The sequence below is a fragment of the Neopelma chrysocephalum genome, unplaced genomic scaffold, assembly GCF_003984885.1.
Source record: "Neopelma chrysocephalum unplaced genomic scaffold, ASM398488v2 Primary Assembly neopelma1_26, whole genome shotgun sequence".
Lineage (NCBI taxonomy): Eukaryota > Metazoa > Chordata > Aves > Passeriformes > Pipridae > Neopelma > Neopelma chrysocephalum.
In genome coordinates this window covers 10,739,213-10,767,075 of record NW_020897695.1, presented here as the reverse complement: position 1 = coordinate 10,767,075, position 27,863 = coordinate 10,739,213, and the positions used below count along the sequence as shown (strand labels likewise).

The following is a 27,863-nucleotide window of genomic DNA, read 5'->3' as shown; positions in this document are numbered from 1 at the left end:
TCATGACGGGATCTTCCACCAGTGATTAGAATCACTAGCTGTGTAACAAAGCCCTTAGCCTTGCTTTCTGTAGGTTGAGTGAAATACACTGGGTTAAAAAACCCAGAGCTTTCCCTACATAAGTTTTTCCACTCCTTTACAGTAAATTATCAGTCTGCTCCAAAACACCACTTTTCAAATATTGATTCAGCAAGAGTTCTTGTTAAGTCTCATCACTGTATTGTGCCAGTCCAACTTGGATTGCACCAAGGCCAACACCAAAACTTGAAACCAAGGTGGAGTTCTTCACCTTGTTAAAGTTTCCCTGATCAATACTTGTTGAGGTATCCATTAAAGAGACAATATCTGCCAACATGGTTTTCCTGTTAACTGCCCAAGAAAAGGCAGATAGAAGAATTAATTACTATAGCTCCTTCTCCAGCTTTGTTCAGGAGCAAGGAAAAACTGAGTGTACATTTTCATGAAATAAATTGCAACTGTGTTGCCTGTTTCTGCCTTTCCACTCCTCACCTCACCTTCTCCCCTCCCACCATTATTTTGAATATTTTAATGGTAGACAGGCACTCAAATTTTACCAGTTATGACTTGATATTATTGAAAGCTAGTTAGCAATATATGGAAGATGCAAGAAGTTAAAACCCGTATTTTGGCAACACACTGCAATTTCATGTACTTTGTCTATGGATAGAGAAAAATAAACCTGGAAAGACAAAAGCTCTTTCAGGCCATACCATGGGCAACCTGGGTGGCTGGTCCAGTTATCTCCTCTAACACAGTACAAAGCATCTGTAGATTTACTGTGAGAGAGTCCTTGCAGAGAAGCAGTATCTTCCACTTCATAGGCATGCTTATTAGCTGGCTCACTAGCTATTTCTAGAAGCCCAGACAAAGCAGATCCTTTCAGACCTGTGGTGTACATGATGCCAGCATCTTTGAATGCTGTGGCTGGGTTTTGAACATTATTTTCAGCCTCTTTTTTTGTAATCACCAGATAAATTTGAGGAACCCCTTCATCCTTTTGGCTATCAAAACTTGCTACAAAGTGATTCTCTAGCATAAATTCGAAGCTCTGCCCAGTTTTGGTGCCTCCTTCTTTGCAAGGTAACTTCTGTATCTTCTATAAGGAATCATTCTTGTTACAGAAAATATTCAACAAGAATTCAGTGTATGTCACATCACTGTACTGAATTATACCAACACAGATTTTGTCTTGGCCAATATCAAAGCCATTGACCATTGTGTAAAAGATATCTTGAATGATCTTGAAGTTCTTTATCCCTGCAGTCCAGAACTCATCCACCAGGAAGATGTTGTCTGTCACAGAAGCTTTTTTACAGACTGAAGAAGTATGTTGTAACTTTCCTCTTCTCCTAAAGGTTGTATAATCTAATAGAAGAGCAATTTTGAATCCTAATTGCTTTTCAGAATCCAAGATCTATTGGCCTTTTACAGAAAAACCTTTTCAACTAAATTCTCAGCAACCACTGCTTCCTTATTTTCCTCTGTTTATCATACAGGTGGTCAGAAGCCACGTCCTTCTGCAACACCATTCTCAACTCGTCTGTTGTAAATGCATATTACACACTTCTTTATGTGAAACACAACCATAAGAATGTGTTTGCCTGCTGTCAAGTGAGCAAAGGAAACCTTACTCATGCACTTTGAACTCCATTGTGCACACATACATTACTAATAAATATTTGCTTTCTGAGGGGCAAAAAATAAGTTCACATTAATTTGAAGAGTACTAACCACATTTCCTTGTAGTGAATATTAAGCTCATGTGTTTCCACACCTTCCAGAAGCATATGACACTAGTACAGCATGGATGAAACACTTATTATTTCCTCAAACCAACAATCATGCAGAAAATGTCCTGCAACTGAACAGAACACTTTCTCAAACAGATCTTCCAAAAGACCTGACTACCAAAATGGAACTGCTAAATCCTGTAACTTATCTTGCTTTTAGTGGTCGTACTGCTAAAGGTTTTTTGTTGCTTTGGAAAATATGAAATCTCAGCATTCATGAACAAAACCAGATTTTAATGAGCTGTTGCATTTAATTTTGCACTTTTTATGACAACTCTCCTATTGTAGTTACAAATATAAGTTTCATAAAAGCATAGCACATTATCCCTAGTTAGAATACATTTTTATCAATTCATCACATCTCTCTGACATTGGGCATAAATGTAAAAAAACAATTTTGTTATCAACTTGAAGAATCGTTTCTTTAGTGTATTACCAGTCTCCTGTGCATCTATAGAGCAGGTGGAAACACAGAGAAGAAGAAGAAGAAGAAGAGGTTTCCAGCCATCCATTTTGAAAACCTTCCTAGAAAAAAAAAAATCAAAGACAGTGAGAAATACAGAGCATAATTTCCTCAAAAAAAGGTTTCTAATTGTGGAGGAACTGGGTAAGTGCATTTTATTTACAACATAGAGGCTTTCTAACTGTATGCAATTTAAAGTAGCACTTTAAATTATTATTTTTTCCCCTTAGCTTTTAACATGCAGGCTTTGAACACAAAGCTATTCGACTTTGACACTGATGTACAGTATATAACCAAAATGAACTGTTTACTGCTTTGCTTTCACAAACATGCTTTGTTCTGATTCAAACAGCTATATTTACCATGATCTAAAATTCAACTAAAAGCAAGATATTCACAGTGTAAGATTAATGGTAGTTATGCCTCTAAGATTCCCTTCTAGCCTTGAAATTCCCCACCCACACATCAATTTAAAAGGAAAATTTGGTGATGGTATCTGTATACAATACACATAAGTAAGAACAAGCATTCATTTACAAATGAAATATGCCAGCTGGGCAGTAATAAAGACACTTGCCATATAAAAGTGACAAAGCTCAATGCTATGGGAAATGGGAATCAAAATCTCTCAGCTGGAAAGCACAAAATTAAACTGTGTTGCGTTTAAGTACACTAAACAAATGAGAACAAACCAGTTATGAATAACTTCCACTTCTAGGACACACATAAACTTAATGGCACTGTTAACAACTCATTATCTTATACTGTATCTCAGATCTGCAAAGACAATTTAGTAGAAAGGCTACAGCTAGTCTAACATTACAGCGTAGGGTTCAGTTCCAGGTTCTTACGGTAACAGTGTGTGTAATATTACCCTAGATCTTGTAAATAACAGAAAGGAATTAATAGAAATCATCTGCTTGAATCTATGTTCTACCCTCAGGCAAGAGCAAAACTTCATTTCCAAATATCACCACACCAAGCTCCATTGTAGCTCTTGAACTGTTCTTTGGAACCTTTTCCTGTGGGGGGAATAAAGCCACATCTCCTATATTTCAAGACATTTATCAGATATGGGCAATCTTTACTATTATTAGCACTGCAGTAACACAGAGATTCCAGGTCTAACTGAGGTCCCTACACAACAAAAGAGCTTCCGAGTATTATGTGGTCCTTAACAAAAACAAAATGTTGGGGTTGGTGCATTGGAGAAACTTTCTCATGCCTCTGCACATCACAGTTTTCTTTAATAAGCACTTCTAACATAAGGGAAACTACAGTTTGTCATGCATGAAAACACAGCAAATAAAAACCCTTTGTAAGCATCTTATATGCCTCTTCATGATTAAATTTTTAATTAATTTTTCTGTACATATTACTGAGAGTTAATGACTCTCTTAAGAGCTCTCCTTGATCACTGATAGAGATTTGATCCCCAGTTATCTATTTTCACTACTATGCCTCATTACATGAGCCTCTGTTTTAGACCTTATTAAGCTAAAACTTTTTACTGAGGGACAATTAAATATTTTAATGGTATGCAAAAAAAAAAAAAGCTTACTAACTTCCATTACTGTATTACACAATACCTATTTTGATAACACAGTTATTGTGCCACAGCAGCATTCACATCTTGAACTCTTTGGTTTTAATAAATTGCACACAGATCTACACACCCAGCTAGATATGTACATATTCAAGGGCAGATAAGTAAAATGCTGCCAGTATTTACAAAGCCTCTAATTAGTGTTTCGCTCTAGAAATATTCATTTTGTGAAAATTTCAATGGTATCAATATCACCAAGCTTCCGTGTGGCTGCCCACAGTCAGTTAAGCAAAATGCAGCTGGAGTTTTAGCAAAGGGCTAGACTTCCCTCAATTATGTAAACATTGAAATTTCATACCAAAATCTAGATCTTACTATTATAGTATACAAAATAATCAGTGACTGTTCAGTTATGCAACTATTTCCATACCTCCTAACAGCTGTCAGTCTATTTTCCTCCTTTAGCTTCTTCCAGCCTCATGACTCAAGAATGTTCCCTGCTCATTGGGTCATATACCCTACACTAGCAAAATCTCTCCCACTCTTCCTAAACAGTGAGTGCAGATGGGAACATATTTCTTCCTTGCCCTCTGTTTTGTCCTTCATTAGCCCCAACTGAGATCAGGCAGCTTCTTTAAATTCACAGGAGTACTGCAATTTAAAAAGGTTGCACACTAATATTCGTACTTGTACCATTTATTTATTTTGCCTTATTTTCATATAGGAAATTCCAATAATAAATTACAGGCTGCATAAAAAAACAAGTTGCGTAAACAGAAGTACTTTAGGCTTTCTATGTGCATTCTTCATTATTTGCTACTGTAAAACGAAAGAAGTAATTTAATGGAAAATTTGTGTCATGCAGTTCATAGATATTATGGGCAAAAGCCTAAATAAACTCACTTAGAAACTTGCACTGTTACAGAGCATTACCAATTCTGCATATTACACTAGTAGTATCTTAATTCTAAAACTTATTTGAAGGTAAAACTGAATATACAAGGTTCTAGCATAAGGTACTTAAATATGCATACCTACAGTTGTTTATATAAATATACATAAGTATAATCTATGTAAGGTGCTAAGACGGCAATTCTCAAAAATCTAAGACATCTTTCCACTTGAATTTTATTTTAGGGGACAACAGTATGGAAGTTATTGAAAGTCCTAAGAAAACACACATATTTTAAGGCTCATTTTACCGCCAGCATTTTTCCTTATTTGTTCCCAGAGATCCAGCAATATGTATATAAATCTCAAAGGAAGAATAAGATCAACAGTATTCCTGAGTTCTTTAATTGCTTTACAAAGATTACTTGCCACTATATTGTTTTTCTTTTTTAATCAACTACTGTACCAATTTTATCTTCAGCTGCTTCAATGTTTTAGGCAGGTAAAAAAAGTAATTCTGTAGATTTTTGCTGAAAGAACAAAATGCACCATCAAATATGCTTCTTAAGCACACTGTCAAAAGAATGAAGATTTTGAAGCAACATCTCTTTTACATCTATAGTCTATAACCGTGTTGAATACAGCATCTTCCTGCAACGCCCTGATTTGGAGATATTTTCCCTCTTCCATTTGTATATACTACGAAAAGGAATACAAACTTTCTCGTGACAACTTAAAATCCCATCTCTACCAATGCAAATAAACGTGATCACATAGTTTTCTCCTACCTACTGAATTACTCCAATTAGATTTCTTCAACTTTTACATGCTGATTTCATTCCTTCTGAAGTTTTTGAAATAAACCTGAGTCCTGAGTGCAGCAGACAGACAGATTCAGCTTACATGCCCCAGTTAGTTATCCCTTTCCTCTACCTTCCCCTTTTCTCTCACTAAAGCAAATTTAAAGCCTGAAATCCATCTGTGGAACTTCCTGGTTTCACCAAACAGTAAAACGAGAAACCCATCCCGTCCTCCCACCCTACAACTCTCCTCATACATCCACATACTGAACTTTCACATTGAGACATCATAGTACCAGAAGAAAGACAAATGCTGCTGTAAAAATGCAAAATATTTTCTAGGTGTCAGCTCTTTATGTAAAGGCAGACATATTTTTGTCAGTTATCTCCTCTCTACAGGCATATTTTTTTCCCTAGAAGTACATTATCTTTTTGCTAGCCCTGAAATGTCTCAGGAAGAAAGTTGCAGCCTTACTTATTGCAGGTTTCCTAGAGAAGAGTTTCCTAACGATTCCAGGTACAATCATGTGGCCAGACTGATTCAAGCAAGAAGACCCTGGGTGACTTACCCAACTTAGGAAGTCAGCCTGATCAACACTAGATGCAAGATGTTTCGAGGAGTGGTTTTGTTTAGAGGGGCAAGCTGACACAGCTGAAAAGGGTGTGGCCACAAGGGCAGAAACACCCCCACACACAGACAGAGGTACATAAAAGCACACAACCAGCCCCTTAAGTGTCTGTACCCAGTTTTAGAAGGGAAAATTGACTGACACTGAAAGTCAGTTTATTTACTGTTGGAATCAGTGTCTGCCTGTTTGTGAGCAAGTGGGATGAATGTTTACTTGATGACTTACTTTTAAAGAATGGAGAGACATAATGATTTTCCATTTCAGTATTTGGTGCACCTTTTATAAGCTTATTGTCTATTTTTCCATTTCTGAGTAAAGCTTAATAATTAGCATTTTATGATCCTGTAAGCCTTAAACATTCATTATCATTCATACTTCTATCTTCCTGCTGGCTTAAACAGCACAAATTACAATGAGTACACATTAACAAAATTTTAAAAATGGACCCTGGCATCCTAGCAGCCTCAAACAGCTCTTAACCTACCATCTACCTAAGACCACATCTGGCTATTCTGAGAGCCTGACAAGCTTTCACTTCTTCACTTTGCACGCTCTGTAAATAGCTGTTTATTAATCACACCCTAATTTAAATTGTTATGTTCAGTTGAAGCATTTGAAGTTAATTAAAGTTTGCCTTTAGGTGTATGAATTTAACAAGACCAAACCATGCTGTGATTAAAATATGAACAGTACTGCACACAGGAATATGGCTTTAGGCTTTTCTCCTGGTTTAGTTTCCTCAAGAAAGATGTCAGGCTGAATGTTACATTTCACCTTTCATCCCGGATGGGGGAAACAATTTGAAAACCAAACCCTCCAAACAGAGCAGTGAAGCTGAAAAGTCTCTTAAACTTGTTAAATGAGTTCTTACCTAGCAATGACTCATTCTGACCCGGAACGAGTTCACATTCAAACTCCTAAACATTTTGCGCTTTGGCCCTAATAAAAGAAGAGCAGAAAGAGACCTCATATGACAATTTGGGACTATAAACAATAACATATGTATATATATTTCACAGCAAGTTGAGTTTGCCTCCTACAAAGGGATTTCTTCGAAGGGAGTAAAGGAGATCGAAAGAGCTCCTTGGTATAGAAGAGTAGTTTTCCCACATCAGAAACTCATTACAGAGCTGGAGATGCATTTGTTATTGTTCTTCTCTCTCTTTCCTATCAATCCTGGCTTTAGACCTACTTTGCATAAGACATGTAGCATAATGTCAGTACCAAAGCAAAATCATGGCAGTACTGTGGATCAAGTTTGTTTACTTACAGAAAAGAATATAAAAGTGATCAATAAAAAAGCATTAAAGCAGGAAACAAAAACCATTCAGTGGGTCTTGTAAAATGGGCCAGCTAAACCTGGAGGATGATACAAGCAATTTGTCATATCCTTGCCAGTTCCTCTGACTGGAAAGTAGACAATGTGAACAGCATAAATGCTAAACTTTACCCACATGTGCTTCACTGACTCATTTAGTAAAGGATATTAAGTGAACTAAACACAAACATTTCATTCATGAAAGCAGCTTCTGAAAGCCAAAAGAAAACCAGCAGATGTGACTCTCCTACTTCCAGGAATATTGAGTAGGAAAGCATCCCATACCCAGGAGTACATACTCAAACCCAGTCTCATCTGGAACAGATTAGTTTTATAAAAAGTCTTGTTTTAGAATAAAAATAGTGTTAAGTCACCTCATGTTGAACTACCACAAAGTGGAGAATTCAAAATTAAGGGCAACAGTTAATGCATAATGTTACAGAAGCTTTAGAACCACCAGAAAATTATCTGCTAGCATCAGCTAGATGTACCTTTGAGATAGGACTCTAAGAATATGAGCTACTGGTGGTGACAAGATGCAGATTCTTGTTTTATAAAAGCTTTATGTTAGGAAAATGAAGTAAAACTTCTACCAACATACTTGCTAAAAACCTAATTATTCTCTCATTTCTAGTACTGAAAATCATGCAATTTTACTGGAATCTATCACTTTTGATAGCAGGAAAATATGAAGCTAGGAAGAATCAAGACTTTTGCTTGTGAATATCTTCACAACACTACAATATCACCCATATTTTGTTCATCATGTCAAATGAAACATCTTTGTAATATGAACAAAGCACAGAGATGTACACGTTTCTGAAGCATCCTAATATTGTTATTAGGTGCATATTTTATTTTTAATCATTTGGAATAAATTTTATTTATCCAAAGTGAATATTTGCTTATTCACTGACATGAAGGAGATTTGTTTGACTGAATGATACTGTATTTGGATTTGAATGTGTGGAAGAATTATGTAAATGATTGTGTGCAGGCAAATTAGAGCTGAGTAGCTTTGTAGCAATCATCTTTACAACTGCAGCTGTTGCAAAAGCAATGAAAATTAAACAGCATGTTTTATATATTGCCACATTGTGAGAAGAATCCATAATAAATGCTGGAAGGTAAGTGTGGAAAGCTGACACTTTCTCAATGTCTGCATACTTATGCAGGTAACTTAGAAAATGTTTTCTGTGACACTTACCAGACACTCGTATAAACTATCACCATGGAGTAGATATAATGTAAGTTAATGCATACGCAAACATTTATTAATGATCCTCAGAAATGGTATCTCAATGTAGCAGAGCTTGAAAAACAGTTTTGCAAGGAGATAAGAAACTTTAAATGTGGCTTTCTACTGAACCAAAATAAGAGCCAAAAATTTCAATTTTACTTTGTAGATAAATTAATTTTAATATAATTTCGCATCCCTCAAGTACTGCATTTTCTCAAAAATTAGTGTCCTCTGTTTTTTTTTTTTTAAACTTACAAAATGAGAGTTTGTCATGCATGATTAGCCAATATTACACAGGATTACCTTGGCATATGCAGGAATATCTCTTGAATCTCCAGGGTAGTACTGAAGGTGTTGGATTCTCTTCCTTCAAAACTCTGTCCCTGATGTCCCAATCCAGCAAGAATTGTGCACAAAAACTCCTTCACTACTTTTTTTTTTAAAATCTTTAAAGCACACTGAAATCCACTTCTTGTCCACAGAAAAACATATGTTGAAAATATATTTTGAGATAACATACAGATAATAATAGTAATGGAATTTGGCCTCTACAGCATTGCTACAAAAAGAATCCTCTGTTTTCTTAGGATCACACAAAAGAAAACAATTATAGCATCACTGTTTTTTCCTTGAGTGCTACTAACATTTCCTGGCCAATATTTCCGCTCAAGACTACCATATGCCTCTATTTACTGATTGGAATTTTTACATGGGAAATTATGTTTTGGAAATTTTGCTTTGGGAAGTTATAGGTTCGGTTTAGTTGTAAAAGGGCTTCTAAACAAGTGGTTTTACTTTGTCTGCTGTCAAGAAAGCTAAAAAGAAGTGGAATCTTACATACTGTACTGCACAGCATAGTGACATACAGATAATTTAACTTCGGTTCAGTCCCTTTTCAAAACACGTTAATTACTTCAAATCAGTGGAAGCAGAGTTTTTGGCACCCTCTGAAAGCTGAGAAATGGGTTGAAATACCGCTCAGTGATCTGTCCTCAACAGATAGTAAATATCCCTTCAATGAAAGGGAGACAGCAGCAACTATGCAACCAAAACTATCTGGAGTCCTTCTAGGTAAGAACAATGCTTGTTCATGCTGCAGAAACGTTTGAGATGTCTCAAAGTTAAATGGGAAAGAAAATGCTGAAGCTCACTTGTGCACATCAGAGATAATGACTGAACACAAGATTCCAAAGGGAAGAGTGCACAAGCCTAAATCTTAAAAAGAAAAAAAAAATTTAATAAAAATATATATAACCTTGTACTATATTAAAAATAACAGTCTTCCTAGGTATCTTCTCACTTACATGTTAAGTACACCAAGCTTGTGCTCATCAGCTATATATAGTACAGCTACATCAGGATACAACTTCTCTTTCAGATTTTCTCACTAATGGATTGGAGATGAAAAAGCACAACACCCTTCAAAATTGCTTCCATGAGGGTTATGTTGTCCCTTGACACCTTTTTATAACGTATTCATCATATTAAATTAAAGAAAAAAAACAAAAAAAATTTAAACACATAATCTCACCAATAGGATTTTTCTTTAAAGTAAAATGCTCTGCAACACAATCAATCAAAGTTTTACTTACATGGAATTTGTTATGTATCACCATAGGCCTGACAGATACCAGGGCTTGTAAAAGAATACTGTCACAACAGCTTGATAACAAGGCTAAGTACAGGCTGCACTCCTTCAGAAAGCAGTGGTCCTACCATATGATACCCTACCATATTTTCTACTTCATGAACAAATTTGTATCTTAACCTGTTTGTGGTAGGAGTTTTGGAATTTATCAATAAACCTGTTTTCAATCACTAAGCAATGTTTTAAGGGATATGATTTTTCTACAGTGAATTATAAAGGTATTTGAACTGCATTAATACATATAACTAATGAATTTGTAATGCTGTCTCGCAAAGAACTTTTTGATTTTGAAATTATGTCAAGGATCAGAACACACAGCATTTATTCAACGAAGGAAGAAAGCTGGAAGAATCAAAGAATCGTGAAATCACAGAATACTTTGCCTTGGAAGCTCATCTAGTTTCAGCCCCCTCACCATGGACTCCTTCCACTAGACCAGGTTGCTCAAAGCCCGTTCAACCGTGCCCTAAACACTTCCAGGGATTGAAATCCACAGCTTCTCTGGGCAACCTGTTCTGGTGCCTCACCACCCTCATAGAAAAGAATTTCTTCCTCATACCTGATCTAAATTTACCCTCTGTCTGTTTGAAGCCATTACGTCTACTTAGGATAGGGATGAACAGTACTGAATCACAGAATCACGGAATATGCTGAGTTGGAAGGGACCCACAAGGATCATTGAGTCCAACTCCTGGCCCTGCACAGGACCATCCCCAAGAGTCACACCATGTGCCTGAGAGTATTGTCCAAATGCTTCTTGAACTCTGTCAGGGTTGGTGCTGTGACCACTTCCCTGAGGAGACTGTTCCAGTGCCCAACCATGCTCTGGGTGAAGAACCTTTTTCTAATATCCACCTAAACCTCCCCTGACACAACTTCAGGCCTTGTGCTCCTGATTCTTTAACCAGTCATCCCAAGGCCTTGCAATCTCTCTTGATTACTCTTGAACTTTTTGTTTCAACTTCACGGCTGCTTACCTGAAAAATCACTGATGGATAATTAACCGAGGAGCATACCAGAGTAGGAAACTTTCTCTTCACATTTTTATCCTGGGTCCCATGGAGGCAGCAGACTTCCCTAGGAAATGGGTCCATACTGCATATTTGGCCTTCTGTACCCTTCAGAAGGGAGTCTCACCTGCCTTTTTTGCTTTATGGAAGCAGTTTTGATGCAGGGAGTAGGCTGACTTAACCTCAGTGCCACCCTCAAGCTAGATGAACTGTCTTCATCATTATTTGGTTCAGAGCCTCATACCTGTTGTGCAAGGGCACCTGGGAAGGTGGGGATGGAAGGCAAGGGCATCTGGAATAGGTATGACTTGTGCACATTCAGGTTCCTTAGCTGGTCTCAAGCCTGATCTTCTTCTAAGGTATGCAGTACTTCTTTTTCCCAGTCCCTGCCTTTGGATTCTACAAATTGAGAAAGAAAGTTGTTGAGTATCTCAGTCTTGTACGTGTCAGTTTTAGACAAGTCTCCCATTTCTCACCAATCAGGGATGGTACAGTTTCTTTCTCTTCCTTTGTTGTCTCATCTACCTGAAGAAAACCTCCTTGTTATTTTTCATATCCCCAGCCAGGTTCAGCTCCAGATGTGCCTTGGCTTTCATGATTGCCTCCCTGCACCCTGACTTCTTCTCATTCAACCTTTCATTTTATTTTCAACTTGTTTTAACCTACAGCTGTGTAATCTTTTTTTCTCCAGGAAATATCATCTATGTATCATACAGTCTCAAAACCCACACACTTTTTGTTCCATTTTATAGCAATCAGCTGTCTCAGTAAAGACAGGCAGCAACTTTGCTTTTTTCCCGATTTATTTCCTATTCAACATATCCTTTGGGATACAAATCAGCAAAGCACCACAGACTTCAACAGCACAGTTCACAGTAGATAAGGATCTGGTGTACAGATGGGGTTTTTATTCCAACCTCTCCAGTAATCTCTTCCCTTAGAAGGAAAAGGAAAAGCTGTTGTACTTTAGACTGCCTGGCACTGGCTATGACCAGCTATTGTAAGAGTGACTCTGCAGGTCACAGTACTTCAAGGTACAAGAGAGATCTTTTGGTTTGTTTCCAGTGAAAGAAAGATTTAGTGAGAAAGTCCATCCCTTCTGAAGACAGTAACTGACAAAGATGTAAAACCTGAAAGAAAGATGAGCTCATAATGCCACTGTAATCAAGGCTAACACTGGAACAGAGATCACATAGTTAATATTTCTGTCAAATCTATCCCTGCTCCCATCAAAAGATGTTCTACACAGTGTGAACTATATCACACCAAGTAATAGGACAGTTGTACTATTTTGTTTGTTTGTTTGTTTTTTGGGTTTCAGTTGATTGGTTTGGTTTTGGGGTTGGTTTTTTTGGTTTTTTTTTGGTTTTTTTTTCGCATGCATGTGTGGTTTTTTTAAGAGACGATGTAGTTGGTTTAATTATATTTTATGATGCCTTTTATTGAAAAACTGTTTTCAGGTATTAAATACTGTAATATTTTGCTAATCTCTCCTGTATTTGGAGGGTAGAGAGCCCACTAGTCAGTGTATGGGACTGACACTGCTGAATGTTTTCCCTTCCTGATGGATCAAATTATACCTCTTTGCAGAATACTTGAAAAAGTTTCAGGATCACCATGATGCTATAGCACATTTGTGGGAAACCAAACAGGTGTTCAGGCTAGAGAGCCAGAGGCAGCTACCCCGCGTGAGGCCTCAACATTCACAAGATGACAGTACATAGGGAATGCTTTAATCCTCTACAGGTAAAAAATCCTAGGAAGGTGAGAATTCTTCATAAAAACACATCTAAAAACCTTCCTTTTAAAACTTTGTACAAAACCTCTGGCTCAGTTTTCAACCCTGCAGTGACATCTTATGGCTCCATGGTAGTTCCAGCAGTGAACACATGCCATCAAAGAACACAGACAAAACTGAGGAACACAAACATCTACATGTAGAAAACTGGGTAGCTGTCATTGCTATGGGATGACCTAACCCCATTAGTTGGTAACACTGAGCTCATTTACCCTCCCAAACAAAACTAATACAAAATACTGCCTGTTACAGGGTACTTAGGTCTCTTTGCACACAGGCTTGCATCCCATGTCAAGAATTAGGCAGGGCTTACTGAAGTTAAGGAGCGGGGCCAGAGGAGCAACATTAGCTGCTAGAAAAACAGATTCCCACTCATCCTAACACAGACAAACGACCATGGCAGCTGGTTGATGCCTTAGGTGGCCACCAGTTTCAAGCAGAAAAAAAGATATTCTCTTAGTTTCAGAGGACTGAAGCCATCACATTAATATCACTACAGGGAGTTTTATATCTGCATTGCAGAAGCCAGGAAGAGGTGAATTAATACTATATATTAATAAAGTTAACTTTTTCTTACACAAAAACCCTATTAAAATGCTCAGTCAGAACTGAGTCCTAGGACTAAATCCACTCCAGTCTAAAAAATTAGTGCATCTGTAGACCTTTCCATAGTTTAATGTAAGATCAGTCTTTATTCCTTAATTAACTCAAAGCACGATATTGTTTTCTGGGTCAGAAGAAAACTACTATATAATTTATTTTCTTATGATGAATAGCAAAGCTTTTAGCTAGGTCTCTTGGGAACCTGAGGTTTTTTTGGCATAAATTGCTGGGAACATTAAGGTGCTTTATAGATAGAAGCAAACTGGGGATGTGGAGGGAAAGCAATAGGCAGGCTTGCCTTGTTGTAGCTGAGGTTAGCTTTTGAGCACAATACAGTTTTTCTGTGATTACTGATGAAGGGAACAAACTCAGGCTTATGGTGAAAACTCCACTGTCCTTAGCTGTGCACTAGAATGCCACCCCTGCATCATAACCTTTTCACCCCAGCAACGTTGTCTTCACTGTGTCTTTAGGGTCTTGATCTGAATGCATGTGCACTGTCTAGAAGAACATACATTGAGCTCTAAATAAGCTCTATTTCCATTTGATTAATTTTGTGTCTTACTAGAGATATATAAAAATCTGAGTATTTCAAAACAGGAAATTCAAAAAGTAAAACCTCTAAAGCTTTAACACTGAAAAAAGAGTAGTATAAACTTTAAGGCTATACATTCTGCATGATCTCTACATTCTTGGCTTTTGACATAGATCATTACTGAAGTCAAACCTTGCCGTGGCAATATTGGTATTTAGCAACAGTAATTGGGATTTCAACCAGAGGACACATAAAGAAATTCCTCAAAGATACACCCACCTTCTACAGAAATATGTTTTCCTCCTCTGGCAATCACCAATTTTCATACAAAAGAAAGGAAATTAGAACATCTGGCAAAGTGAACCTTGCTATATTCCTAAGAATGGAGGGTTTATTGAGCTCTAATAGAAACTGGAGTACTTCCCACTTGACTGGTACATAAAGATGAGATGAGATCAAGTTAATAAAACATGCAAAATTGCACACCCTTACTACTTTATTGATTTCCCTTTATTGCTTCATAACCCATATCACCCTCACCTAAATGTTGATTTTGCTTGATTTTTACTTCTGTTCTTGAGACATATTGTTTGGTTTTGAAGATTTTGATCTATTGAAGGGAGTCACGTGAGAGGAAAAAAAGCAGCAATGTTTGCATAGTTGCCTCCAATTAGAGGAGAACTTGCCTGGACAACTCAGACCCTTCAAGCCCATGTGCTTTTTTCCTGCTCTTTTTTTCTCCCAGATGATCAAATCCCCATGTCTCCAAGGGAGTAAAGTAACAGTGATTTCAGAGACCAGCAATAATTCTGCAGATTCATCAAGCACAAGGCAGGGTAAAAGGGCTAAACAAAAGTTATAGAAAGAATTTTTAGGAAGAAATTTTTTACAGAGAGAGTAATCAGATATTGGAATGGGCTGCACAGGGAGGTGGTGGATTCACCATCCCTGGAGGTTTTTAAGAGACTGAATGTGGCACTTAGTGCCATGGCCTAGTAACCACGGCGGTGTTGGATCGAGGGTTGGACTTGATGATCTCAGAGGTCTTTTCCAACCCAGTTGATTCTATGATTCAATGATTCTATGACTTCCAAGTATAAAATGACTATTCAGTCTAGTGGAAAACAAAGATGACTGAGCAAAGATATGATGGATGTTTATAGAGCCATGAGCAGCTTGGAGACAATGGCTCTTCTACAAAAGGACAGGATATCAACTGAAGCTAGATGCTGGGAGACTCACAGCAGGTCAAATGGAGGCTCATGTATTGGGTGCTTAAGTTGTGAAATGCTTTGCAGCAGGGTGTTGTGAATGCTAAGACTTCAGATAAGCACAAATAGTCAATGAATTGGAAGTAAATATATCAGAGGGCACTAAAGATGCCACCTTTTAGCTCTAAGAGTCTCTGATCCTTGAGCATTACTACAGGTCTCCTGTGTTCTTTTACTCTTCCTTACATATCTGCATTTGTTCATCAAAACCAGGATAGCAGCTTAGATGGACAACTGCTCATATCAACTGTTGCCATTCAGAGGTTTATGGTTAGTTATCCAAATGCTAAAATTGCCATAAAATGAGAAGCAAGCTATCCAGCCCTGTGGATCAAGAACAGTCCTGTTGTGGCATTTTATTTATTACCTCTGAAAAGCAAAAGATTATGCCTGTTAAGGAACGACACTGTATTTTACCAAGTGGCACTCATACTTGCCTAAGGACAAGAGCTCTTCCAGCAGCACATCTCACATAGACTTCCTGGGAGGGTGGAAAAATGATTTGAAAAATTTTTGCTAAACCAAGGATCTGAAAAATTTATCATCATACAGAACACAAGGATTCCTCTTAGAACTCAGGTTAAAGATCATTGAAGTTAAGCTCTAACAGTAGGGTCCACTTTAAAAAAACATGTGCTCAACTCACTTGTAAAGCACAGCAGAAAGACAATTTCCTGCAAGAAACACTGGGGATTTTGCCATAAGCAGTTATAACTTCCAGACTGCTCCAGTTCCAGCTTTAAACTGCTTCTTTGTCTGTTTCTAGGCAGCAAAACAGGCAAAGAAATGTTCATCCACCAATACTTACGGAGGTCACAGTTCTGTTTTCCAGACCATGTTCAGTGCTAACTTCCTTGCCTGCAGTACTTTAAAAATAAAAAAAAAGCACAGGAGTTGTCTTAGTTCCGAGGGACATTTTTATATCATCTTTCTGTTCATTCAGTCATTTAAAGCAGACGTAATTTAATTGAAAACTAAAGAAATATCTTATTGCCTTTTAAGTTTAAAACATTCAACATATAAGTAAATATGTAACAAAAATGAGACAGTCACATGTAAAGCCCACCGAAAGGTTATAGGGTATGACAGTCAAATCAGAAGTGACATTTCCAGGTCATGGTTTTCTGTCCTTAATTCCTTCTGATTGCACTCACCCATTTTATTTTGGTAGTTCAGAGCAGACATGCTGCAACAACGACGATTATAAAACCTACTACGTACTAGGCTCACTGTTATTTTATCACACAGTTAAATACTGCATAATGGTCCCACAGGACTAAAGGGATACTCTGGTTTCTTACAGAAGGAAAAAATAAGAGTTGGGTTTTCATTGAAAAACTGACTAGATTTTTTTTGCATGCTTTTTTTATTAATAGCTGCAGAGTTATGGTTAGATTAAGGGATTCAAATGTAGTGTACCTATAATTTCACTTGTTCCAGCTGTACAAACACTTATGCACATGAATCCCATTGAAATTTTCAAGGGTAAAATAAAAGTTTAGCATATACAATAACTGAATGAGATCCATCATTACATACAAATTTGTGTTCCCAGGACTTCACTGTCCTTATTTTTTTCTGCTGCATTCCTATGCAGTGCAAATGGCTTTATTTTAGCAGTCATCGTGGAATCTGCCTGCTGCCTGCCTACTTGCTGCTTACAATAATGTGTCTGTCCTTATTTTAACTAAACAAAAAATTGTTTCTTAATTACAGTAAGCACATCAAGCAAAAGAATCAGGATGTTTCCAGGCCAATTGTATCAGTAGTATTGGCAGGAGGGTAACCTACCCAGTCTTGTCATATTCTGAAGAAGAGACTACCTCTGCCAAGCTTCTCCAAACGGTTTGGAATTGAAAGTGCGCTCAATTCAGATGAACCTACCATGTAATATAAGCTTCAGAGGAAGGAGTGAAAAAAAAAAGATAGTCGAGACCCATCATGCACCTGAAGGAGATAGTCTCAGTTAAGGTATGATACACAAGCAAAATTAGTGTTTGGGAAGGTCACATGCAAACTCAGTCAGCAGTTGCCCCAAACACATTATCCTCTCAAAGGCAGTATGCACAAAGTAGTTTTTCTTTCTCACTGATCTCACTATGTAGTATTGAAGGATGAAAGCATTTACACAGTACTTGGGACAGTGGGGCTGACATACATCAAGTTCAGATCATAGTTTTCTTACATGAATATCCTTCCAACAGCAGAAGCAAACACCCTTAATACCCAAACCTTCCCAAGAGCACCAGCCACAGGAGAATACCACCTGTACGTGAAGGACAATGCACAGGAGGTATCAATGGTTTCTGACTTCTGTCCCCTTGGTCACCAACATGCTGCAACTGGGTCTTCAACAAGGGTCTTCCCTCTCAGATTCAGCAACATCAGCTGAGGCAGCAGGGACTGCTTCCTTCTGCAGCTGTGGGTTTAGTTTAGTCCATAACCTGCACTCCAGGGTACACCCACTGCAAATAGCACAGGGTAACCCTACAAAGGGAACCTGGACGCTGTGTAGCCTCTCTATGATCGTGTTGCCCTCCAAAGTATTTTCAGTTGTGTCTTACATGAGTAGTACCAAATAGTAGCTAATCCAGTCCAACTGACTGCCTTAGCTTTACCGATTTTCCTGCTAACAAATCTGAGGGGGAAAAAATCCTTACTTGTAATTATCTCTTATTTCCCTTCAAGGTAATCCCTTTGTGAGTGTACTGGGTAAAAAGAACACAGTCTTGGTAGTGGTGGTAGGGCTGCAAGAGCAGCCTCTCTGAGAAGGGGTGTGTCAAACACAGCTGACTCAGCAATGGACTCACTGCAGGCTAAAGCTGAGCCAGCCAGTTTGTCCCACCTCTCTGAAAACAGTTTTAAGAAAGGGCAGAAAAAGCTAAGACTGAGAGGATCAATGTAGGGTAGCAAAGGAGCACCAAGGTCAGAGTCAGAGGATGAAGCAGGTGCAACCCCAAAGGGACTGCAGTCCATGCTGGAGCAGGTAGACTCCCCATGGGACTTCGGTCAATGGAGGACTCACACCGGAGCATACTGAATAAATAAGCACAAAGGAGTAGCAGAAGACAAAAAAAGGAACAGCAAAGAGAAACTGATACATACCAACCTCTAAATCCTGCATCACACGTCACCCCACTATGCATCAGTAACAAGAGGGGAGGTAAGGTGTCTGGAGTGAAGTTAAGTCTGAAAAAGGGAGAAGGAAAGTGTTTTCACAAAGCAATTAAATGTTTGTTATCTTTGTTTTCCAATCCCCAAACCACTAATTAAATGTTTATGTTAACGAGCAATAAATTAATTTAAATTCCCCAACCGGAGTCTGTTTTGCAACAACAGTAACTGGTGAATTATTTCCTTGTCTTTATTTTGACCTGTGAGTTTTCTCACTCCTGTGCTTCTTGTTTTCTCTGTTCCTCCCCCAGTCCTGCCCTGCTGTGGGGGTAGAAGTGTGAGAGCTTGCCTGCTAGCCGAAGCCACCCCATCACAATGAGGAATGTGTTTTAAATTTTTAATTCCCTGGGAGTACAAATCTGACAGAGTATAACAAGCTGTTTTCAGTAAAGGACTTGCTTGATTAAATTCAAGTTTCTTGCAAATAACATTATTCATGCTAATTAAAATGCCTTCATTGAAAATAAGAAAATAAATAGCACCAAAAGAACACTTTAAAAAAAAGGCCCCTCTTGCCCAATGCATAGAGTCTGAATTTTAATTTTCCTTCAAAAAGGAAAAAAAGAATCAGCCAATATTAACCCTTTAGAAGTTGCTTCCTGCAAAAATTTGCTATCCTGTAAAGAATACTGTTTTCTTTACAGAAATGTTTTTCAACAGATGAGAGAGATACATTTGGGCATCTATTTTAGAACCTTTCTGTCCTTGAAATTGAGAAAATTAACCAGGGCTATGTTAATTATTTTGATTACCTTGAGTAGTTTTGAGGAGTAACCTGGGATATTAACAGCAAGAAACTGTCAGTGCCCAGGTGTTAATTTGCTCCAGAGCACACAGGAGGGAAAGAATTGCTGTTAAGTGACAACCTAGTTTTTATTATGACAATGTTTTACATACATGTCTACAGTAATCTATTTACCGAATAGAGAAAATTAGCATTGAAAAGTAGGCAGTGATTGTGATAAAAGAAGGAAAGGCAGAGGAGAGAGCTCATGGCAAGAAACCGAACTAAATTACAGAGAGCATACTGACCAGCATGCTAGATACCTTTTGGTGCACAACAGAGTAACCTTTCTAGTTCCATATCAGCACAAATAAGTGAAAGAAAACATAGGAATTACATCTCACCTTTATATTGTACTGACTCTATTGCTATCACATCTGTCATGTCACACTTAAGAGAGATAATAGTGTTTAACATTTTATTTTGGCACTAATGATGCCAGCTAGACCTTTGATTATCAAACACAGTTATATTAGTCTCTCCCACCAGTCCCTAAAAAGGGAAATCTTGTCCCTGGCAAAGTCATTCAACAGACTCAAAATGCCACCTCAGTTTAATATGCTCATGAAGTCTTAACACATCACAGCTCATGTGTATGAGGCTCGAACAAAACTTGTATTCCTCTTCCTCCCACCTTCCATAGTATTTTTATATTAGCTCATTAACAAAGCACAACAAAGGTTCTGGCTTTGGTTATTCTGGTTGATAGTCTCCATTTTTTCTTAAACCAAAACCAAGTTTTGTAGACTCCTTATAAAACCACAAAATTAATCTTTGAAATCTAAGTAAAGGGGAGAACACTGCAATAGTGTCAGAATTTAACATTTTCTACAATTCTCTGATGACTAACTTCTAAGAGTCACTGAAAAACACCATCCTGCCATAACTCACTGCATATTTTTTTATATACAAGATTGCACAAAACTTTGATTCATATAAATAATTACATGTATATATATATATGCATAAATAGCATGTGGAGATCTCTTAGTTAATGCCCTAATTCATAGTGTCATTGGTGCCTTTCACTCAAACTTATTTTATATAAAGTTTTATTTCATTATTAGCCTTCTCTTCCCAGTCAACACAGTCAGAAGAAAGAATCTGCAGATGCAATTCCCAAAAGAAGTGCGTTCTCTAACTACAAAGGTGAAGAATATTGTTGTTATCAAGCTATATTTCTCCTTTTTCTTCCTTCTTTCCATAGTTAGGATCACAGTTCCTATCACCATAACTGTTTGTTTCTAAACAAATGCCACAAGTTACAGCCCATAAAGTTGAGAACCAGTGTTTTGAAAGTGTAAGGAAGAAATCTTTACTTTTAGAAAATTGTATTACTTTTTGTATGAAACTAGTTAAAGAAATTTTAGAGAACTGCAATAATCTCTTCTGAAACTGTGCTACTTAATAAAAAAATCTACAGAATCTACAGTTATATGATTTTATATTTCATACTGCTATTTCTTTAGTGTTTGGGGAGCAGCGGGACCCAAAATTTCCGACCAGTTTAGATGCTGGATGTTTGACTGCAAAAAACAAATCTAAATCTCTGTGACTGAGTCAAGAAAACTTCAAAACCAAAATTAACCAAAGCAACTTCAACCACACTTGTAGCTAAACCGAGCCAAACTAAAAATGTATTTGTTCAATTTCTGTTCCTTTAACCATGTAAAAACTTCTAACTTCAATCTAACTGTAGATGGACATCTAGTGGTATAATATAATTGATTCTTTTTTCCAAGTAGTTTCATATATTCAAAGTCCTATTTATAGAAGGTATTTCTAGCATATTAAAAATTAAAATACTATATACAAACTTAAAGGCTTTATTTTCAGCTGTGCTTTACCTGCCTTCTTAATTTCATAACGTTAAGCAGCATCAGAAGCAATCAGGGTTCTGGATTCATATTCAGAAGTTCTCAATCAAGGAAAATTTAATTTTGTAGCAAAAAGAGTTCAAAGTACTCTATACGTAAGGGTTCAGCCCTGAAAATACAATACTTAGGTACCCTACGTAACAATAAATTGGTGGTACTTCACAGAAAAATGAGCCAAGATCAGTTAGTCTGTTTAAGAAAACATTTTAAGCACTAAAGAATATACACAGACTCCAATCATCTGTTAAAACAGATTTGCTCTGGAACAGCCCAACCAAAGCAGACCCACAAATATATATACAAGGAGTTTCTCCTACGTAGCTGGAAAATATAGGCAACATTTCTCTAAAGTTTTGCAGAATCCATTTAACAATTATGCGTACACATCCAACAAGTTATTGATGAAAGAGGTATTGATGTTCAATGATGTTCTGAACAAATAGCAGTCACTGTTTAGTAACACACTTTACCTTCCTTAGCTTCTTGTCACTTCAGTGCATGCTCTAAGTCTAAGGTCTGTCCCAGTCTTTAAAATATTAACCATCATATGTCTAAAATAATTTTACCTGGCACTTACTGTACTGAATCAAAAGGGAAAACACAAAGATAGAACTGTTTAATGTAGAATAAAAAGATTATTCAACACACTTAAATGACTGAAATAATAAAAAATTACATGAAAGGAGGGGGGGCCAATACAGTGATTAGTTTTATTATTTATTTTACAGCAGTGACAACTATCATTTTCTTGCTATACTTGGAACTAAAAATAAAAAGAGATTACCTATAGTCTGACTCAACATGAAATAATACAGTCCATGGAAGCAATGAGATAATGCTGTCCTGGCTAAGCAATAGGGTCAGAATATGAACACAATTTCATGTAGAAGTTTCGGTAAGCAACTTGTAAAAGGATAATCTTTTATGTCTTTCATAAGAAAGTGAAAATTTGGAAGGCAGTTCAATAAAGGGGCACTTAGAGGTTCCCACACAGTGCCCTTCTCTAACAAGTAGAGGAAAATGAAATCATTGGTAAAATGTATGGGATGCCAGTTCTTAAAATGTTAAAGGGGAGGCCTCTATGGAACTTAAATACAGCATATCCAACTTCTGTTTTCAAACAAAGTGGTCAACTACTGTAAAAACTCAGAAGTTACCTAGAAATGGCAAGAAATAATAGGGAGAAGAGGTATGACAGTGCTGCATTAGAGTATGAAATTTGGCAGAAACTAACCCCCCTTGCATTCCAGCTAGTCCTCAGAGATCAAGGGGCTGGGTGCAGTTAGGCTGAATTTCTGATTATAACCAATGTAGCACTATAAGTCTAATCATGTTTAATAAGAACTTTCACAATCACAAAGTCACAACCGGTGTGGTTTACTGAAGCAACACAAATAAAGATTTGGAAAAGCCATTGATAAATATACTTCCTCCAGTAGTGCTAAATATATTAAGGCTAGCCAATGATTAATTAAGCTAAGTTAACTCACTCATGGCTAGGCTTCGCGAACGAAGATTTGGGAAGGGCTCTACCCACATTTGTTACAAGCGCGTTGGTGGCTAAAGAGGCCAATACGAGATAGGCACGTCCGGTTGCAAAAGGCACAGCAGAAAGACTCCTTAGGTGGTATATTCTGCAAGGCTCGATTCTTTCTGCATTGTCTTTTCTCCTCAAGGGAGATCCTGCGAGCTTTCTCAAAAGCATCAGCAGCGTTATAGATGGTGTGTCTCCAGGCCTCCTGATTGGAGGCCAGAGTAGAGCAGTTATGGTGGTCAATGTGGCCAAGGCTGAGATGTTGTTTCAGGGAGTCCTTGTATCTTTGCTTCGGGGCTCCTCTCTTGCGGTAGCCGGTGGCAAGTTCACCATAAAGAAGGATCTTAGGGAGGTGGTGGTCCTTCATCCTTGAGACGTGCCCTGCCCAACGCAGCTGTGTTCTCAGTAACATGGCCTCAATAGTTGTGACTGCTGCTTGTTCAAGAACAGATGTATTGGTCACATAATCTGACCAGTGGATGTTTAGGATTGTACGGAGACAGCGTTGATGGAAGTGTTCTAGGAGTCACAGGTGGTGGCGGTAGATGACCCATGATTCAGATCCGTATAAGAGAGTAGACAGCACTATGGCTCTGTAAACACTGATCTTTGTACTTTTCTTCAGGTGTTTATTTCGCCAGACTCTTTTATGAAGTTTTCTGAAAGCACTATATGCCTTTGCTAATCTGTTGTCTATCTCCCCGTCAGTCTTAGCATCTGAGGAGATGAGGCTGCCTAAGTAATTAAACTGCTGGACTGCTCTGAGTTCTGATTGGCCAATGGTGATGTGGGGATGATGGGGGACTTCCTGAGGTGTAGGTTGATGAAGAACTTCTGTCTTCTTTAACTAAGTTAACAATTCAAACCAAACTAACAAATTCAGCTTTTCACTAAGCTTAACTTCACTGTTAATTAGCTTGGTTTCACCCAAGTGTGCTCTGACACAGTCAGAGATGCAAATCTTACCAAAGAGTCTTTCCTGCTTGTTTGTGAACGGTGGTCATATTTTCATCCTCTACATGGCAGATTCCAGATATCAACTTTATTATTTTGGATAAATGGAAGTGGGACTGTAGTCAAATATAATTGGTAAAATGTCATCATAGACGAAGGGGCAGCCTCTTTCTCATTTTTGTATTGGTGGGTGTATTTTTTCATGTCTAAAGGAAGGACAATGACAGTTTTGGTTACCTTCGGTCAAGGTGAGCTATAGGACTTAGAGTTGAATCAAAGGCAGAATAGAACCATGACACTTCAGTATCACTTCCTGCTCCACACAGCTGAGGTAGCTGGAAAGGCTGTCTGACCTCTGCCTGATAGTCTAATCCCATAAGCATGTTAAAACTGCACCTCACTATCTCCTCAAAGGACCAGATTTATACTTCTAACAAATACTCTGGTTTGTGAAAGCCTACTACAGAAAGTTGTGCAGGGATCCCTCCTGTGTATGTAGTAAACAGCCTGTGAAATTAAATGCTGCTAAATCACAGGGGGAAAACAGCACATTAGGTACATAACGGCAGATGCTAAACTGTCTATCCTTTCCAGGAAAGCTGAGTCATTCTGGAGAGTGCTCAGAACTTCAGTAAATGCTCAGCAGTGGTTAAAAAGGCAAATACAAGTGTTAGGAAGAATTATGAAACAGAAGAAAACAGTACACTGGGATACAAAATTAATGATACAACTGTAATACTGCACACCATTCTGGTCACTCCACATAGAAGAAAACATAGACGGGATTGAAAAGAGATTAAATGTATGATGAAAGAAGGAATGGAAGAAAGAGATAGCAAAGAACACAAAATTATGGGCAAAATAAAAGATGTGTGAGATGTTATCATAATTTTTTATAAGCAGGGAGATAAGGCTAAAAAATTACACTGAGAAAAGGGGTGGGGTTGGTTTATTATTTGGGGGCTTTTTTTAAAGGGAATGTTATTTCACACGACAAATTTAAAAATTCCCACAAAATGTTTTGAATGCCAAAATCAAAATGTGCTAAAGCAACAATTAGACTAATTAATTGAAAATAAGCCCAGCAAGCAGTATCAGAAGCAATGATGTGAGTTCAACCCACAGGCTACAGGAAGCTGAGACAAAATACTATAAATTTGCCCTATTCTTGTACTCTTTCAACAAGCATCAGCTACACTCCAGTCAGAGGAATACAGGACTGGAATGACTCCTGTTCTGACTCAGTATTGGCACAAGAGAGTGAAAGTAACCATGGGGGAATTCATAGAATAGATTATATCAAAGTTTTGGATCTTTGCTTTTTTAATGCCTGGGAAAAAAACATCAAAAGCATTAAAAAAAAAATTTAAAAGTATTAAAAGCTTTGGCTGTAGTCAAATGAAAATAGGTATGGCCATAAGCAAAATTTAGGTACAAAGCATCATCAACATGCAAATGTCTACCCCTACACCATATATTTGGGAAAATGAGGAGAGGAAGAAGCAGAGAAGCAAGAATCAAAATCAGGAAGCAGGAAGAGGAGCTGGGAGATGGCAAGTTATAGCATTAACGGAGACAAAAGGAAAAGAGGGATGAAAATGTCTCAAAGAGGAACGACAAATGAGAATGAGTTGATTCTATCTCGTTAGTAGTAAAGGAGTATGACACAGAAACAGAGACCTGAATTTCTTCATCTGATATTGCCTCTGCAAAAAGGCAGGAGCTGGAGGGAATTAGGTTAAGACAACATATAGAGCTTTGATCTTCCCAGAGAATATCGACTGCAAAAGGCAGGCAAGGGAGATAAGAAAGCAAGCATTAGATGAGGTTAAGAAGGAAGGCACATAAGGTGAAAACAATGCCTTGCAATAAGCTGTATTTTCAGGCAGAAATAAATGCCACAGAATCACAGAATTGCCCAAGTTAGAAGGGACCTTGAAAGATTCCCTGGTCCAACCTTTTGTGGGAAAAAGAGATTATCTAGCACCCTGTCTAAACACTCTTGAAAACCTCCAGCAATGGGAATTCTACCATGTCCTGGGGAGGCTCTTCCAATGAACAGTTGATCTTACTATCAACACTTTCTTTCTTATGTCAAGACGAAACCTCTGCCATAAAACTTTTTCCCATTTGCCCTTGTCTTTGCCATGTGGCTCCTTGTGGAGGGACCCCAGTCCTCAAGTATCCCACCCCCCAGATTAAGGAGAAACTCTGAGAGCATAAAGCTGAACTGATTACACACTGAAAGTGCTCTCTTTAAGGCTAGAAAACTCAGCTTCAAGAGCTAACCATGAGTACCTCCATCAAAAAGTGAATGAAAAAAACCCCACTCTGTTTTAAAACACTGCAGAGGCACCCTTGGGCTGTGCCTGCTCCCCTCGCCTGTGGCTGACAATCATGGGAGAGGTGGGATGGGGAGCTATCTAGGGAAGTGATTTTTCCCCTGCACTTGGCACCAGTGAGGCCACACCTAAAGTACTGTGTTCAGTTCCAGGCCCCTCAATTCAGGAAGCACATTGAGGTGTTGAGGTGGGTCTGGAGAAGGGCAAAGAAGCAGGCGAAGTCTCTGGAGCACAAGCCTATGAGGAGCTGCTGAGGGAGCTGGGCTTGTTTATTCCGGAGAAAAGACGACTCAGGGGTGACCTTATTGTTCTCTAGAACAACCTGAAAGGATGTTGTAGTCAGGTGGGAGTCAGTCTCTTCTCCCACGTAACAAGAGGGCATAGTCTTATGCTGCACCAGGGGAGGTTTAGATTGGACATTAGGAAGAATTTCTTCACAGAAAGGTTGGTTAGACACTGGAATGGTCTGCCCAGGGAGGTGGTGGAGTCACCATCCTTAGAGGTGTTTAAAGAAAGGCTGGATATGGCACTTAGTGGCATGGTCTAGTTGACATCGTGGTGTTCGGTCATAGGTCGGACTCGATGATCTCAGAGGTCTTTTCCAACCTAATTGATTCTGTGATTATGTGAGTCATAGAATCATAGAATCAACCGGGTTGGAAAAGACCTCTGAGATCATCAAGTCCACCCCTTGATCCACTACCGCCGTGGCTATTAGACCACAGCACTAAGCGCTACATCGTCAGGCGCTCGCCCCTCACACACCTCCGGCCCTCCCTCACCGACTACGGCCCCTACCGGCCGCCACCCGCGGCACCCGCGAGCCCCACCCAGCCCCGCGCGCCCGAGCACGCGCAGTGCAGCCCCAGGCGGGCGGCCGCTGTCAGGGTGGGTGGGCGTGGCCGGGGATCGGCGGGCGTGGCCAAAGGATCAGTCAGAGCGGCTGGGCGTGGCCAGATGCGCGTGGGGGCGTAACCAGACATGGGGGCGTGTCCTGCGGGCGCGGCGGGGTCAGGGAGGCGGGGGAAGCGGCCGGGCAGGCGGGGAGCTGCTGGCGGGGACAGGGGGGGCTTGGAGAGGCGCTGCTGCCGCTGCCGCCGCCGCCGGTGGTGGCACCGGGAGGACACCGGCCATGGACGCCACCACGCTGGAGCTGGACGCGGTGAAGTTCGCGCAGCTGGCGGTGCAGCGGGACCAGAGCGGGCGCTACCAGGAAGCGGTCTTCTACTACAAGGTACGGCGGGTGGGGGCCGCTTCCCTCGGGGCGCCAGTGTCCCCGTCCCCTCACCGCGCTGATGCTCCGGAGCTGCCGGAGGGTTCGCATTTCCCTCGAGCCAGCGGAGGGCCGGGAGGGAGGGGCGGCCGGCGCGGCCCGGCCCGGCCCGGTCCTACCGGCGGGGAGGGCGCGCTGGGTCAGCGCGGCCGCCCCCGCCCGCCCCCGGCGGGTGTGCCCGGGGACGGCCCGCTCGGCCCGGGGAGGCGAGGCGGTGCCCGCCGGGAGGAGAGCGGAAGGCCGGCCGTGCGCCTCCAAAGTTTGTCTGTCAGTCTCCGAAGGAGCCGCGTCCCTCAGGGCGGGTTGCGAAATACCTTTTCCCTGCGTCTGGTTTTTAGGTGGGAACGAGCGCTGCTCCTGCG

The 27,863-nt window shown here is 39.3% G+C and overlaps 2 protein-coding genes across 4 annotated transcripts in view; one reads left to right on the top strand and one right to left on the bottom strand.

Annotated features, from left to right (window-relative positions):
* The window catches only part of COL6A6 (collagen type VI alpha 6 chain), a 49,611-nt gene extending 40,545 nt beyond the window's left edge, over positions 1–9,066 (bottom strand). The window contains exons 1-3 of the mRNA XM_027675515.1: positions 9,002–9,066; positions 7,012–7,079; positions 2,248–2,336 (exon numbers count right to left, since the gene is read on the bottom strand). Coding sequence (XP_027531316.1) covers positions 2,248–2,323 — 76 coding nt within the window. The 5' untranslated portion in view covers positions 2,324–2,336; positions 7,012–7,079; positions 9,002–9,066. The remainder of the gene's footprint in view (positions 1–2,247; positions 2,337–7,011; positions 7,080–9,001) is intronic.
* Positions 9,067–27,262: 18,196 nt separating this feature from the next.
* CAPN7 (calpain 7) overlaps positions 27,263–27,863 on the top strand; it is a 31,885-nt gene continuing 31,284 nt past the window's right edge. For all 3 annotated transcript variants that reach the window (XR_003533014.1, XM_027675511.1, XM_027675510.1), the window contains exon 1: positions 27,263–27,462. Coding sequence is in view for 2 of the 3 variants with exons in the window: in XM_027675511.1 (XP_027531312.1) it covers positions 27,361–27,462 (102 nt within the window). In the remaining variant the exon portion in view is untranslated. The remainder of the gene's footprint in view (positions 27,463–27,863) is intronic.